This window comes from Pleurodeles waltl, chromosome 7 (assembly GCF_031143425.1).
Source record: "Pleurodeles waltl isolate 20211129_DDA chromosome 7, aPleWal1.hap1.20221129, whole genome shotgun sequence".
Lineage (NCBI taxonomy): Eukaryota > Metazoa > Chordata > Amphibia > Caudata > Salamandridae > Pleurodeles > Pleurodeles waltl.
The window spans coordinates 407031389-407047917 of record NC_090446.1 but is presented as its reverse complement, the minus strand read 5'-3'; the positions used below and the strand labels follow the sequence as shown (position 1 = coordinate 407047917).

At 49.0% G+C, this 16529-nt stretch overlaps 1 protein-coding gene across 2 annotated transcripts in view; it reads right to left on the bottom strand.

Moving 5' to 3' along the window:
- EDEM2 (ER degradation enhancing alpha-mannosidase like protein 2) overlaps positions 1 to 16193 on the bottom strand; it is a 551481-nt gene extending 535288 nt beyond the window's left edge. For both annotated transcript variants that reach the window (XM_069243891.1, XM_069243892.1), the window contains exon 1: positions 15913 to 16193. In XM_069243891.1, the coding sequence (XP_069099992.1) occupies positions 15913 to 16013 (101 nt within the window). In that variant the 5' untranslated portion in view covers positions 16014 to 16193. The remainder of the gene's footprint in view (positions 1 to 15912) is intronic.
- Positions 16194 to 16529: the final 336 nt, after the last annotated feature.

Genomic DNA, 16529 nt, shown 5'->3' with positions numbered 1-16529 from the left:
TGAAACTTCGTCTCTAATCAAAATAGGAACATTTCTAACCTTGTGTACCTTCGGAACTGCATTGGCCTTCAAAATTATCCGATGTTCAAAACCTTTTAAATTTTCCAAGCTTGTGTCAAAAACTGAAGGAAATTTACGTAACAGATCCTTTGCGACGTCCAACTCTTCATCCACCACCTTCACCTGTTCATCACTGTTTGGATCCAGGACAATATGCAATTTGCCCCTGATCAATCCAGCCAAGAACTGGTGGGCCTTTCTTACTTATGTACAACTTAGCTCGAGTGGATCTGATTTTAAACCTAAAAGGTTAATCTATAGCCTAACATATCGATGTTATCACCACTATAACCTTGCGGTTGTATGTCAGGTTCACATAACTCCATACCAATCTTCCCTACGAATTTATCTCTCCACACCTCTTCATTCACAATGGTATATGGTGAACCAGAATCAGCAAAAAATGTTCATGATAACTCCCCCAATACATATTTGACACTCTGGCTTGTTTTTCCCTGGCTCCCCATTAACATTCAAAATCAAATTTGTTTTAGAGCATACAACACTATCACTTCTAAACACATGACTCCCTCCATACTCTTCATCTTCCCGTTCTGAATTTTCTAACACACACTTCACAGTACTATCTTTCTTCCTGCAAACCTTCGCAAAATGACCAATTAAACCACAATTTCCACACTTTCTTTGGATAGCTGGACAAGTCTTGCTATACGCCAAGTGATCCTTACTACCACACCTGTAGCACTTATTTTTTTCTTTAGAAAATGATTTAAATTGGGCATTGAAAGACTTACTGGCAGACTGGAGGGTATTGTAAGACTTACTTGCAGGTTTGGAGTTTATTTTACAAACTACCTCAGACTCTAACTTTTGACAGTAACTCCTTGGCACATCTACCAGACATCTCAGCTTTACGCACAATGTTCATAACCTCCTCAAGTGACGAATCCCCATTCACCCATAAACGTTCTTGAATGCCTTGATTATGAATATGCATAACCAATTGATCCCTAATTAACACAGTTTATAATGCTATAAACTTGCAATCAATTGCTAATTTTTTAAGTTCAGCAACGTAATCATCCACAGATTCGTTCTCATTTTGCTAAATGTATACCTAGTAATACCTATACAAACCTTAGGTGCAAAATAAGTGTCAAGATCTTTCAATGCCGCCTCAAAAACATTCTGAGCTCCTGCAACCGGAGCCTTTAAGCATTTGGTTATACACTCTTAACCCATAAGGACCTAAAGAATGTAGCAAGATTTGTTTTTTCTGTTCTGCTGACGTTACTTGAATCACCTACCGCATCAATGTAATTTATAAAGTACTCCTTCCACTCTAACCATTTAATCGATGGTTCAGAACCTGTTGGCCAAAATGCATGTGGTGGTGAAATGCTGAAATTCTGTGTTGCCATTCTAAAATAACTACTATTAACTTATATTTAAACACAAAGATATGGAGGAAAAAAAAAACAATGCAACTAGTTAACTATTTTTTCCATGTGGAATATCCTAAAGAATAAAGATGGCCGCTAAACACATTGGTTAATTCCAAGGAGTTAGATTTAGTCCAGAAGCCAGAAACGTCGTTTCCAAATGAAAATTGTTGAAAAAACTAGCGCGTAAGTAGTACAATACAGTCGGCAGATCTTTAGTATCTCCACGATACGCCCTGCAAAACATGAAGTTTCAGTATCTTCCACGAGTCCGAGCTCACAGGCACTTAATCATCATTGCCCAGCAACAACATGAAGCCACCGAATCCATCAAAATGGCCACAGCATACACAACCAACCGGCATTCTCGTTGTTATGGCAACTTGACGCACGCACGACGCGTCAAATTACTGTTGTCCAGAGCACCATTTGCTGTGTGAATCCGGTTACTGAACCGCACAACTGCTGATCACACTGTCCGAATCGATCGATCCTCCCAGCTGCTATACACATGCCAGTAAGTATCGGCACAGAAAGTGTGTTCCGCAGCACCAGACCAGTTCACACAGCACAGCACACGTAGTCCTTGGCTCCAGGCGCTCGTCGCCAAATTGTAGTGAAGACGTCACAACAATTTAAGTGAAAAACACTTTAATGCCCGGAGCGTACGGGATAAGCCTCTTCTACAACCGCTCTCCCGTTTCCTTTCCATCCGACGTGTTCCACGGCGAGCGAGCCGCAGTGAAATGCGTTCGTATGTAAACACAACATATGTCCAATAGTAGGATCATCGCAGTTCTTTTGTTTGGTATGTCAGCCTCTAGTATACGGATAACCCAGCAGATATTCTGAACTGTGTTCTGGCTGAAGATAAACCCAGCCTGGTCTGTGTGGACCAACGGGGCCATAAATGGAAGTAACCTTGTTGCTAGTTTGAGGCTAAGGATCTTGTAGTCTGAGTTAAGCATGGATAGGGGCCTGTAGGCTCTGCTGTCGTTAGCCATATGCTAGGTTTTAGCAATGGAATTATCACAGCCTCTGTTGTAGAGTCTGGGACGCAGTTTGTCTCTCTTACCGTGCCATAAAACTGCGCCAACTTAGGGGCCAGTTCATTAATATACGTGGCATAGAATTCTATGTGGAATCTGTCTGTACCTGTGGTTTTCCCCTGTGCTAGGCCCTTAATGGCTTCCCTGATTTCTTTCTCCTCTATATAGCCTCCCATCTCAAAAGTATTCCAGACGGGAGAACAACCTGTGTGCACCCAAGAAGTAGGCGTACTGCCAAGATAGGAGGTGGTGTCAACGCCAGAGATCGGTCCACCCCAGCAACTCCGCAAACCCAGCTACTGAAGTCTCTCATGTGTGTCGGTGTGTGACCAGAGCGGTCCATCTCAGGGTTAACCACATCATAGAAGTCACCCACATCAAGTGGAGGGACGAGCCAGTTTCCAGTAGGATCTCAGCTATTTTGTTTAGATACTAATTGTAGGCACGGTTGGGCATAAATACTTGCTAGGGTCACATCCCCTGTACAGCCACATACGTGCCACTGGAGTCCCCGAGTACCTCCAGGTCTTCTCTACTCTAAATGGGGGGGGGGGGAAGGGGTGATGGGGGGAGTTTCCCTGATCAGAATTGCTACTCCCCAGGAGCCTCTGGTGAAGCCAGCATGTGCCAACAGGGTATAGGCCCTTTCTACACAGGAAGATGCAATGGGAACCCCTCCCTCAGGTGGGTCTCCTGGAGTGAAATTTTGCCAGGTTTGTGCCTCCTAATGTATGTCACTACCAGTCCCTGAGTGATCTTGTAGCCTAGGCCGTTCACGTTCCAGGACATTACCACACATCTATGGTTGTCCCATAGTGTATCCCCAGCCACTTAACTCCCCCGCCCCACCACCCCATGCCTCTGTGAGCACGGTTGCCCGCGAACATGGTTAAACTACTCAGGGATTGGAGAGGTCTGTACCCCCCACCCGCTAATAGAAACAATTGAAAGTTGGTATAACTTAGAGCCGAGCCCCTCTTGTGTGGGTGGCTCTGTGCTGTCTATTCAAGTCCATTTTGCTCCTCTTCTGTGAGCCGGCCCCGACTGGGCTGGACACAGCATATTTTGGTGCCCCTGAATTGGTCAATTCTGTGATCTATGGTATCTCGGCTTGTCCGGATGTGATGCTTGTAGGAGGCAGACCCTCTGGTCCATCAGAGTCACGTTCCAGGCTAGCCGTAGCCACTGTGATTGTCCACTGGTCTGGGAGTTTGCCATATCTATCATTTTACTTTTCTTCATGGCCGATTACTATCCCACCTCTGAGTCTGATTGTGTAGTGTGGCGACCGTCACAACTCCCCTTCCTTTGGGAAGACTAGCCTCTTCTCTTGGATCTTTGTTTGTCTTTGGGGCAGGTCCCGGTCTCCTGTGTCTGGTGTGTCTTGGATCCCTGTCCCCCACTACCCTTCAGCTGTGGGCGTTCCTCAAGCCATTCCCATGCTTTTACAGGATTTTGAAGAAAAAAAAAAAAAAAAAAAAGTGTTTTGCACAGAAAGAGTTTGGTTGGGAAGAGGAGCATATACTGCAGCTGGAGGCTGCACAACTTGGCTTTGACAGAGTCAAAGGTGCGTCTTTGGCATTGGACCTTGCTGGTGTAGTCCGGGAAGAGCTGAATTTTGGAGTTTTCGTGGTGCACCTCTTACATTTTTCTGGCTTTGGTGAGGGTCAAGTCCACGTCTTGGTAATTCACAATAGCGCTATAACCGGTCTTTTTTTTGGGGGGGGGGGGGGGGGAGAGGAATGGCTTGTTACTCAATGCTCGATGCGTACGTACAATGATGAAACAGGAGGAGAATTGCTCCATGTTCAGACCCTCCACACCCTCTGGGAAGCCCACGAATCGGAGGTTATTCCTCTTGGCACGGTTTTCAGCCTCTTTAGCCTCCACACAAGGGCACTCATTATGAGTTTAGCAGGCGACAGAGGCTGCCTGCCAAACTCATACCCCCATCAGGCCGCCAGAACACGGCTGGCCCTATTAGGAGTTCACAGCAAGGCCGGTGGGCGGAAACAGTGATTCCGCCTGCCAGCCCTGTGGTGAAAAGGGCCTCAACATTGACGCCGGCTCATAAACAAGCCGTAGAAGTGCGGCGGGTGCTGCAGCACCCATTGCCCTTTCCACTGTCCATGATTCAGGCAGTGGAAAGCACAACAGAGCTGTCCATGGTGGACCCTGCACTGCTCATGCCAAGTGCATGGACCCCCTTGAGGCCCCTAGCACGCCCTTTCCGCCAGCCAGGAGGGAGACTTTGGATTTGACCTCACCCAATCCCCCTTTCAGCGCTGCTCAGGTGGACTGTATGGGTAGTAACAGAGCGGCGTTGTCCAGCATGGCTTGTGTCATGATTTCCTCCTTTTGAGGGAGTAACTAATCTCATGTATTTATCCATTTTCCTGCAGTAAGGATGTCTCTGCTCCTTTTCACATGTCACTGGACCCGTTGTATCTAACTGCCCTGTGGAAGTAGATCAGTTTGACCTCGTTTGGTGTTGTAGACTCCTTGCTCAGTTGTCTGAACCTTGCAAGTTAGTGCGACTTTGAAGTCTTGGGGTAGTTCTGCCGGCCTCAAACTTCCTTTGTTTCTTGGCTGCGGAGGTCCTCCGCCAGGAGGGTTCCCGGGTTGCTCACTTTAATGGTCACTTGTGTTGTGGCGCTGGGGTCTGGGACAACCTGTTTCATGATTGAGCCCTTCTCTCTGGCCGTGCTGCCTTCCTTCTCAGGTTAACTGCTGGTCCCAGGGTGTGGGGAGAGGGTCTATGTTCAAACCCCCTCCTCCCCCCCAGGGGACCACTCCCATGCAGGGAGCTCTATATGGAGTAGTGTAGCATTGGGGCATTGGCGTTGTGATGTCAGAGGATTTGTATCCAGGCCGCAGTTCTGAGCACTGTGTAGTGGTGAGGGTGAGGCCATCTCTCGGACTCCACCACAGTTGACGCCCGCTACAGCATCTCGCTGTCTGGGCCCCGGCTCGCCGATGCTAGTCCAGGGCTCACCAGGGCAGTCGTATCGCCTGACCCATTCTCTGGGTAAGGTGGCTGTGTTTCTCAGCATAGTTTACGAGGCAGGAGTGTTAGGGGCCACGGGGTAGTGGTGAAAACCCCCCTCTCCCGTTGTGGTTTCTCTTCTGCCCCTGCCCAGGGCCCCTCACCCCCACACTGTAAATCAATATCTTTCCAGGTCCCTCCACCACGGCCCAGAGCCGAGTCTCACTTTTGCTGTATTTAAAAAAGGAGGGAATTAGGAGGAATTATGGTCCAGTGTATATCCTCCCAGTGGAAACATCAAGAAATATGTGATACACTGTTCCAACCAAAAAGAACGGAAACTAATGGCGGGGGTCCTAAATTCTAGGAGCAAGAAACCTCACACATCCATAGGATGTCATGCTTCATCATCGGAACTGCTACTCGTGAGACCGGCACTCTAATGTCTGACGGGCACCACCCCTGGTGGGGGGGCTCTTTGCAGGAGATCTTTTTCAATGATGGTGCCGTGACCCCAAAGGTGAATAAGTGACAGAGGAGATCGAAAAAAATTGTGGTTAAAATTGGCTCACAAAACCGCCACTGGGTCAATAGTTTTATTAGACCAGATGGACGGTCAGGACCAATTTAAAAAAATATAGTCATAAGAGTGAACCAGAGATAATGATCAATCACTCTATAATAAAAATAGTAAAGGGAGGAATTGGGGATTTTCCAAAGCCAACCCTATCATGGGTCAACATGTTTCGCATCCTGGTGGTCCATACGGATCCAGTGATGCTTCATCAGGACCTAGATGACTATGCGTATCTCCAAATTATATGGGCCACATATGTTTCCTTAGTCAAGTTTTCAGGAACCACGGACCTGGGTAGGTTCCCGCCTGGCCGCAGCAGATTTACCGAACTTTATTTGCGCTGGACCATTGGTCTTTGTGTTCCTAGGAAGCTCGTTCTCTAATTTAGGACGGGCTACAGTTAGGAATTATTGTTTCCATATTTATGTAAGTGACTGTTATTTCTCCAAGATACTCTCTGGTCTCCAGTAATCTGTACACTTGACTAAGGAAACATATGTGGCCCATATAATTTGGAAATACGCATAGTCATCTAGGTCCTGATGAAACATCACTGGATCCGAGTGTGTGTGAGTGAAAGTAAAGGTCAAATGGCATGTGATGGCACTTACACTGCCCCTAGCGTTTTAGTTAAATAATGTCTATGTGCCCATCTGCCATGGTTTATGTACTGTTCTTGTGTATAACACAAAATGCTAAGAAACAGATGTTTTAAGGTATTCCAATGCAATAGTTAGATTGCTCTCAACAATGCTTCAGAAGAACGAGTTACTTACCTTCGGTAACGACTTTTCTGGTGGATACATTAGCTACCTGTGGATTCCTCACCTGATGAATACTCCCATGGCGCCAGCATTTGACGGAAATCTTCTTACTAGTCTCTGCACGTCGACGAGGACGTCACTCTAGCCCACGCGACGCCGTCTGACGTCATACAGGCAATAAGAAGTCCTCGCCGACGTGCCGATGACAGTACCAACATTTTTTACGTGCATGAGAATAATAATAATAACCCAATGCAATGAAAGAGCAAAGCAACATCTCTTAATATTGTAAATCACACAACATTGCAATAAAATAGCTGTAGATTTAATATAACCTTTTTTTTTTTTTTTTTTTTTTTAAACAAATAAATATATTTATACATACGAATCATGTATATACCCAATATATATATAGATTTATATATAAATATACACATATATACAAATATCATACATGCAAAATGTATTGCAACTTTGAAGACCAAAAGGAGCACACTCAAGGATTGCTTGGAGAGACCAAAAAGGCAACGGGGAGGCGGGTGGGACCGTGAGGAATCCACAGGTAGCTAATGTATCCACCAGAAAAGTCGTTACCGAAGGTAAGTAACTCGTTCTTCTGATGGATACAACTACCTGTGGATTCCTCACCTGATGAATAGAGTCCCAAAGCAGTACCACGCCCGGCGGTGGGTGCCTAAATGGTCAAACCAAGAAATCCTGCAGCACTGACCGTGCAAAATGACCGTCCCTTCTGACCTCAGAGTCCAAACAGTAATGTTTCACAAAAGTGTGAAGGGACGACCAAGTTGCGGCCTTGCAGATGTCAACCACAGGAACACCCCTGGCCAAGGCCGAAGAGGCCGACTTAGCTCTGGTGGAGTGAGCTCTAATGCCCTCAGGCGGATCCTTCTTTGCCAAAGAGTAACAGATTTTAATGCAAAGAACAACCCACCTGGAGAGTGTTCTCTTGTGGACTGCCTTTCCTCTCCTCTTGCCCACATATCCGACAAACAGCTGATCCTCCAGCCTGATACCCTTCATTCTGTCGAAATAGAAGCTCAACGCCCTTTTTGGGTCCAGGCGATGTAGTCTTTCTTCCTCCTTTGAAGGATGAGGCGGAGGATAAAACGTGGACAAAGTGATTGTCTGAGCCAAATGGAAGGGTGAAACAACCTTCGGAAGGAAAGCAGCCTTGGTCCTCAACACCACCTTATCCCCATAAAACGTTATATAAGGGGGTTTAACCGATAAGGCCTGCAACTCACTCACTCTCCTTGCAGATGTTATAGCTACCAGGAATACTGTTTTAATAACCAAATACCTTAAGGGGCAAGAATGCATAGGCTCAAAAGGGGACCCCATAAGGAAAGTCAGGACCAAGGACAAATCCCATTGAGGCATAACGAATGGTTTTGGAGGATATTGATTCAGAAGACCTTTCAAGAATCTGAGAACAATGGGGGATTTAAATAACGATGGTTGGTCTGGAAGACAAATGAAGGCTGACAAGGCCGACAAATAACCCTTAATGGTAGCTACTGCACAACCTTTCTGCGCTAGAGACAGTGCAAAAGACAAAACATGTGACAGATGAGCATGTAAGGGATCAATCTGTCTCTCTCCACACCACATAACAAATTTAGACCACCTATTAGCGTAGATAGATTTAGTGGAGTGTCGCCTGGCCGCTAAGATAACATCCACTACATCAGGCGGGAGAGAGAAGGAACTCAGGTTGCCCCGTTCAATCTCCAAGCATGTAGGTGCAGACTCTGGAGGTTGGGGTGTAAAACCTGCCCCTGCGACTGCGAGAGGAGGTCTGCCCTGAGAGGGAGACGGAGCGGAGGGCACAGTGAGAGTTGGAGAAGGTCGGAGTACCATACCCTCCTTGGCCAATCCGGAGCTATTAAGATGACTTGGGCCCGGTCTTGGCGAATTTTCCTCAACACTCGAGGAATCAAGGGTATGGGGGGAAACGCGTAAAGCAACTGGTCGCACCAGGTTATCTGAAACGCGTCCCCCAACGCTCCCTGCATCGGATACTGGAGGCTGCAGAATAACGGGCAATGCGCGTTCTCCCGAGTGGCAAACAGATCTATCCGAGGAAACCCCCACATCTGGAAGATTAAACAGACTTGATCTGGATGGAGACGCCACTCGTGGTCTGCCGAGAATTGGCGACTGAGACTGTCCGCACGTACATTCAAGACCCCGGCCAGATGATTTGCCACCAAGCAAATCTGATGGTCCTTTGCCCAGGACCATAGCCGAAGAGCTTCTCTGCAGAGGAGGTACGACCCTACTCCTCCCTGTTTGTTTATGTACCACATCGTGGTAGTATTGTCCGTCAGGATCTGTACCGACTGACCACGAAGGGATGGGAGGAAGGCCATGAGAGCCAAACGTACAGCCCGTAACTCCAACAGATTGATATGAAACACCTGTTCCTCTGGAGACCAAAGCCCTTTGATCTCCAGATCCCCCAGATGAGCTCCCCATCCTAGGGTGGAGGCATCCGTTATTACCGTGGCCACTGGTGGCGACTGCGCGAACGGCTTCCCCTGTGAAAGATTGTTGCCCGCAATCCACCACTTCAATTCCACAGCAGCATCTCTGGAGATCTTGACAGTACCTTCTAAATCTCCCTTGTGTTGAGACCACTGCCTTCGGAGGCACCACTGAAGAGCCCTCATGTGCCAGCGAGCATGCGTGACCAACAGAATGCAGGAGGCGAACAGACCGAGCAGACGAAGGACCTTGAGGACTGGAACTACCGCTCCATTTCGAAACATTGGAACCAATTCCTGAATATCTTGAATCCGCTGAGGCGGAGGAAAGGCTCGACTCAATGTTGTATCCAGTACTGCCCCTATGAACAGGAGGCGCTGAGAGGGCTCCAGGTGAGATTTGGGCACGTTCACCGAAAAGCCCAGGTCGAACAACAACTGGGTTGTTGACTGCAGATGATGCGACACAAGCTCCGGGGACTTGGCTTTGATCAACCAGTCGTCCAAGTAAGGGAATACTGCTATCCCCTTCCTTCTGAGCTCCGCCGCAACCACTGACATCACCTTTGTGAAGACTCGAGGTGCTGAAGTAAGACCAAACGGGAGGACCGCAAACTGATAGTGCTGCGACCCTACCACAAACCGGAGATACTTCCTGTGCGACTTGAGTATCGGGATATGAAAGTAAGCATCCTGCAAGTCGACAGACACCATCCAATCTTCCTTGTTCAACGCCAAAAGCACCTGTGCTAGGGTCAGCATCTTGAACTTTTCCTGTTTGAGGAACCAATTCAAGATCCTCAGATCCAGGATTGGTCTCAACTGACCATCCTTTTTGGGAATCAGGAAGTATCTTGAGTAACAACCTCGACCCTTTTCCTGCTCTGGGACCAACTCTACCGCGCCCTTTGAAAGGAGGACTTGAACCTCCTGTTCTAGCAACAGGAGGTGTTCTTCTGAACAATAAGATGGGCGGGGCGGGATGAGGGGCGGGAACTCCCGAAAGGGAAGGGCGTAGCCTTTTCCCACAATGCCGAGAACCCAAGTGTCCGTTGTGATAGACTTCCACTTGTGGAGAAAACGCTGTAATCTTCCCCCTACAGGAGAGGAGTGAGTGGGAAACGGTGGAAGCCTAAGGCTGCTTCCCCTGCTGCACCCCTCCAGAGGACGAGGAAGAGGCAGAGTGCTGTTGAGGTGCTCCTCTGGTACGGACCCCACCCCTCCCCCTCCCTCTAAATGACCTATAGGGGAGGGAAGAGGCGGGTTGCTGGAACCTCCCCCGAAAGGAAGAGGAATAAGAGCCACGCCCAAATCCCCGAAACCTCCTGAAAATTCTAGAAGAGGCAGAGGAAGAAGGAGCTTGCAGTCCTAACGATTTGGCTGTGGCTCTGCTCTCCTTAAATCGTTCCAAGGCTGAATCTGCCTTGGCTCCAAACAGTCTGTCCCCATCAAACGGGAGGTCCAGCAGGGTCGACTGCACATCCGCAGAGAACCCTGAGTTTCGGAGCCAGGCCTGTCTTCTTGCCACCACAGCCGTGCCCATCGCCCTGGCCACCGAGTCGGTCGTGTCCAGCCCAGACTGGATAATCTGGGTCGCGGCAGCCTGGGCGTCCGAGACCACATCCAAAAGACCCTGGGGAAGCTCCGTGAATGAAGACGAAATATCATCCATCAGCGCCTGGATGTACCTCCCCAGAATGCACGTGGCGTTGGTGGCCTTCAACGCCAAACTGCATGACGAAAATATTTTCTTGGACTGCGCATCCAGTTTCTTGGAGTCTCTGTCTCCAGGCACCGTCGGGAAGGAACCAGGCGCTGACTTTGAGGAACAGGAGGCTTGCACCACCAAGCTCTCCGGCGTAGGGTGTCTAGAGAGAAAGCCAGGGTCAGATGGTGCAGCTCGATACCTCCTGGCCACAGCCCTATGAACGGCCGAGGAAGACACCGGCTTCTTCCACACCTCCAACACCGGATCCAGCAAAGCCTCATTAAATGGCAAGAGAGGCTCAGCTGCAGCAGAGGCCGGATGCAATACCTCTGTCAGCAAATTCTGCTTTGCCTCTGCCACCGGCAAAGGCAGGTCCAAAAAGCTCGCTGCCTTCCTCACCACAGCATGAAAGGAAGCAGCCTCCTCCGTATATTCCCCTGGAGATGAAAGGTCCCACTCAGGGGAAGTGTCCAGCCCACTGGCTGTATCCAGACCATGCAGTCCGTCTCCAGAGTCCTCAATCTCTCCCTCCTCTAGAACTCGCTGGTACTCTTGCTCTTCTAAAAGACGGAGAGCACGCCTCCTCGAATGAAGTCTCTCCTCGATACGCGGAGTCGACATGGCCTCCGCCGACGTCGAAGAACGGCGCCGATCTCCAGAAGCATCTGACGCCGCGTCCGGCGCCACAGGCAGCTTCGGCGCCGAGGCAGGAGCCGGAGGACGAGGTCTTGGAGCCGATGGACCAACCGGAGTCACAAGGCAAAATCCTGACTTCGACAGAGGGGCAACCTCCGGGGCCGAAACATCCGAAGCCACCGGAGCGGCCACCGACGCCGGCACCGGCGCCGAGCCCACATTCCCAAAAGGGAGAAAGGGCATAAAGGGTGCCGGCCGAAGAGGCGCAGGATCACCCAACGAAAAGGCCAAGGGCCCCGAAGGACCAGCCGGAGCAGCTCCTGGAGCCATCTGCTGAAAGATGGTATACATCGCATTAAGAAACGCGGTACTATCGGCTCCAGGAGTGGGAAAAGCCGGATACTGGGGTGCCTGGATCGAGGGCGACCCCGACGCCGGCCTCGACGTCTGCGACGCCGGAGAAAACACAAGAGGCTGCACCACCTCAATCACTGACGCCTGACCAGGTGAAGTCGGTGACGCCGGAGAGGGCAACGGCGTCGATGGATGCGGCGTGACCGTGGGGCTGACCTCCCAAGTCCTCCGACGCCGAGCCGAAGGAGACCTCGAATGAGACTCCTTGCTGGAGTGACGTCGTGAGTCTCTACGGCGCCGGGAGTCTCGATGACGCCGGTGAGACCTTGGCGAAGAAGACTTCTTATGATGTTTCTCCTTCTTCTTTGACTTTGCCATGAATAACTTGGCCTCGCGCTCTTTGAGGGCCTTCGGATTCATGTGTTGACATGAATCGCAAGTCGAGACGTCGTGGTCGGAGCTCAAACACCATAGACAGTCGGAGTGAGGATCTGTAACTGACATCTTGCCCCCACACTCTCGACAGGGCTTGAAACCCGACTTCCTCTGAGACATTGTTACCGCAGAGAAGACTACGCAGCAGACAATACACTGTAACCACGAAGGTAACAGTAACTCCCTCGAAGATAACCGTTTCGAATGCACGGAAAAAAGGGAACTGTCATCGGCACGTCGGCGAGGACTTCTTATTGCCTGTATGACGTCAGACGGCGTCGCGTGGGCTAGAGTGACGTCCTCGTCGACGTGCAGAGACTAGTAAGAAGATTTCCGTCAAATGCTGGCGCCATGGGAGTATTCATCAGGTGAGGAATCCACAGGTAGTTGTATCCATCAGAAATCCCCTTGTAGCCAATTCTGCAGATAGGATAGAGACCTCTTTGCCGAACAGTAATCCTAAAAAATAAAGTGTTTATAGGAGGCTGGCCTGGTTTGGGTACCTACACCTTATACCAGGTCCAGTTATCCCTTATTCCTAGTGAAATGCACTAGTGTTCTAGCGGCTTAGGCTGATAGAGGTAGCTATAGCAAAGCAGCTTAGGCTGAACTAGAAGACATGCAAAGCTCATGCAATACCACGTATAGTTATACAGTACTTATACACAAGTAAAGACTATACTCAGTGTTACCAAAAATAAAGGTTTTTATTTGGGTGACACAGTACCAAAGACAATACTCCTGGAGGTAAGAATTATACACATTATATACACTAGACACCAAAATTAGACAAGTAAATAGTCGTAGAACAATGCAAAAAATAGGAAATGCTATAGAATGCAATGGGAGAAAATAGGTCTAGGGACCACACAAACCATATACTAAGAAAGTGGAATGCGAATCACAAATTCCCCCCTAGACAAGTGTAGTGTGTGCAAAATCTCTGGGACAGTAAGAATACAATAAAGGTAAGTAAATTACCCCACCCCAGAGCCCAGAAAAGCAGGAGTAAAGTACTGCAAGTTTCCTTAGGACACACTACACCTCGTGATTGGGATTTTGCAGTAACCAACCAAGTCTGCAAACAACAACTGCTGGATTCCTGGACCTAAAGACCTGCAAAAGAAGGGGACCAAGTCCAGAAGTCGAAAAAAGTTTGAGGAAGGACAGGAGCCCCTGCCAACCCAGAAGAGGGTGCAAAAGAAGAGTATCCGGTTAGTTGAAGACTGCAGGAATGCACCCTAGGAAGATGCCAGTGGGTTCTTGCGTGATGCAAAAGATGTCCCACGACGTGATTTCGTGTTGGAAGTCGCCAACTAGCCTTGGTTACGACACAAGTGCGTTTTGCATCAAAATAGCGCTGGCAGGACCCAGGAGGGATCTAGGGACTTCAACTCTGTGTGAGGAGGAAGAGAGGGCTCTCAGCACTTTAGAGAGTCCTCAGGATGCCAGAAAGCACCCACAGGAGTCCCAGGACACGGGGATAAAGGAGGTGCAACACAACAAAGGAAGGTCCCACGCCGCTGGAAAACAACTCAGCGAGTTGAGCGTCGCAGGATGGAGTGCTGGGGACCTGGGCCAGGCTGTGCACGAAGGAATTTTGCAAATATTGCACAGAGACCTCAGGAGGTGAAGAAGACGCAGTACACAGGGGTACCGTCGCTCTCAGGGTTGGCAAGGTCTTACCTCCTCCAAACTGCGTCAGCAGGACCGTCTATGTCGATGGGGTACAACCTCTGTGTCCTTAGGAGCACGCACGTCACTGTGATAGGAGTCCAAAAGGTACAGGTCGTCGTCTTGGAAGGTGCCTGCTTGAGCAGGGGAATGACTACGTCACCCCACTGGAGATTTCTTCAGTCCCTCTGGTGCAGGGTGAAGACACAGAGTCCTCAGAGCTTGCACACTGTGGAAACTGTTGCAGTTGCTGGCTGGAACTGAAGTTGCAGAGGAAAAGTATCCCTTGTTGATACTTTGTTGCTGTTACAGCAGTTCCTGGAGCAGGCTGCAGTTGATCCAAGGTCAGAGGATTAAGTAGTTGCAAAGGATTCCTGAAGGAAACTTGCAAGCAGAATCTGAAGAGAACCCACAGGAGAGACCCTAAATAGCCCTGAGAGGGGGATTGGCTACCTTATCAGGTATGGACCTATCAGGAGGAGTCTTTGACGTTACCTGCTGGCACTGGCCACTCAGAGCCCTCCAGAGTGCCCCACACCTTGCAAAGCAAGATGGCTGAAGTCTGGGACACACTGGAGGAGCTCTAGGCACCACCCCTAGGGTGGTGATGGACAGGGGAATGGTCACTCCCATTTCCTTTATCCAGTTTCACGCCAGAGCAGGGGACAAGAGGTCCCTGAACTGGTGTAGACTGGCTTATGCAAAGAGGGCACCATCTGTGCCCTTCAAAGCATTTCCAGAGGCTGGGGGAGGCTACCCCTCCCCAGCCTGTAACACCTATTTACAAAGGGAGAGGGTGTAACACTCTGCTCTCAGAGGAAATGCTTTATTCTGCCTTCCTGGGACTGGGCTGCCCAGACCCCAGGAGGGCAGAACCCCGTCTGTGAGGTGGCAGCAGCTGTAACTGTAGTGCAAGCCTAAGAGAGCTGGTTTGGCAGTAAATGGGGTTCCATAATGGAACCCCCAGGATGCATGGAATTGGCTCCCCAATAGGATTTACAGAATCCGCCTCTCAGAGGTGACTGTGTGGATGCTCTAGAAAAATCATCCCTCTTTCAGATACTACTCACATGCTACTAGTGATGTTTTAACTAACTACCAGATCAATACCAGACTGATGTTGAGATGTATAGGACCTTAGAGCACAAGTTAGTTACCTGAGCTAACTATAACTGCTGAATTTGTATGGTTTTGTGTGGGTAAAAAGTGAACCTAACTATAGCACCCCTGTAACCTTTGTTTTTTACTCACTTGTCTATGGGAAAAGGTGGTCCTCATCTGTATAAATTGGGACAAACAGTCAAATGTGCTAGAATTGTAGTACTGATGCTGTGATCCACCACGTACAAAGCTCTGAAACGTGGTGGGGAGGAGACGGCGCTGTAAAACACAATGAAAAAAAAAGTAAACATGCCTACTACCGTAGTAACATTCCTAAGTACCGTCCAAGGTGGGAAGGTTAGAGTGGGAGGCTGTAGTGAGGAACCAGCAAAGACTGCTTTGTCTTTCAAGGCTTTATTTCCAAGATCCAGTACACCCGTAACCAGGAGCGTCCGGTGTCTCTGACCTTCACCTAACAACTAACGTTGCAGTGAGTCTCGCAGGCACTGTTCTTCTCCCCAGTGTGGAACAGAGAATGTGACATGCTCAAGTTAAACCCCATACATTAGTGTATCTCGTGACTACATCTAGTTTCTTACTACAGGGACTTAGGTTTTCTGGCGAGTGACACCATGGGCAACTATGTCTAGGGACTCACCTGTAATGTGCCAGGTCTTGTTCGGTAAAGCTTCCACCATGGGCATGGTACTGCAAGGCACTGAAGACACATAGGAAGGCAGGGCACAGGCACTTGAACATGAGAAAATAGGAAAGCACCCGGTGAGAGAAGAGAGCTGAGCGGTGCAGATAAGGGGGACACGTCACATCACAGAATCCGGCTGCACTTAATAATACTGCCGAGTAGAGACTACAGGTATACACTACTTAAACTGCCTGCAGTGCTCACGTCATTCACGTCAGGGAGAGCAGGGCGGAGCTAGTTAAAATTAGAGGAATGACTCTTAGCCACAGCACAGTGTCACGTGCTGTGTATCAGTTGATGTTCCGGTTCCGCGAGTCACGCTAGGATAACGTCCAATAGGCTGCGTCATGGATAGATTTCTTTTCAGCTGAGTAACTACAATTAACACCTGTTTATATCAGGAAAACAGGTGACGTTGTGCTAACCGTCTAAACTTCTCCGTCTGTTTTTGACTGCGGGAAGTTCATGGCTCCTGCAAGTGAAAGGGTAGTTTAGAAATACTGATGCATAATTTGGTGCCTACGCGCCTTCTTATGCTTTCCCGAAATTGATTTGATGGAAGGCGTTGAGAG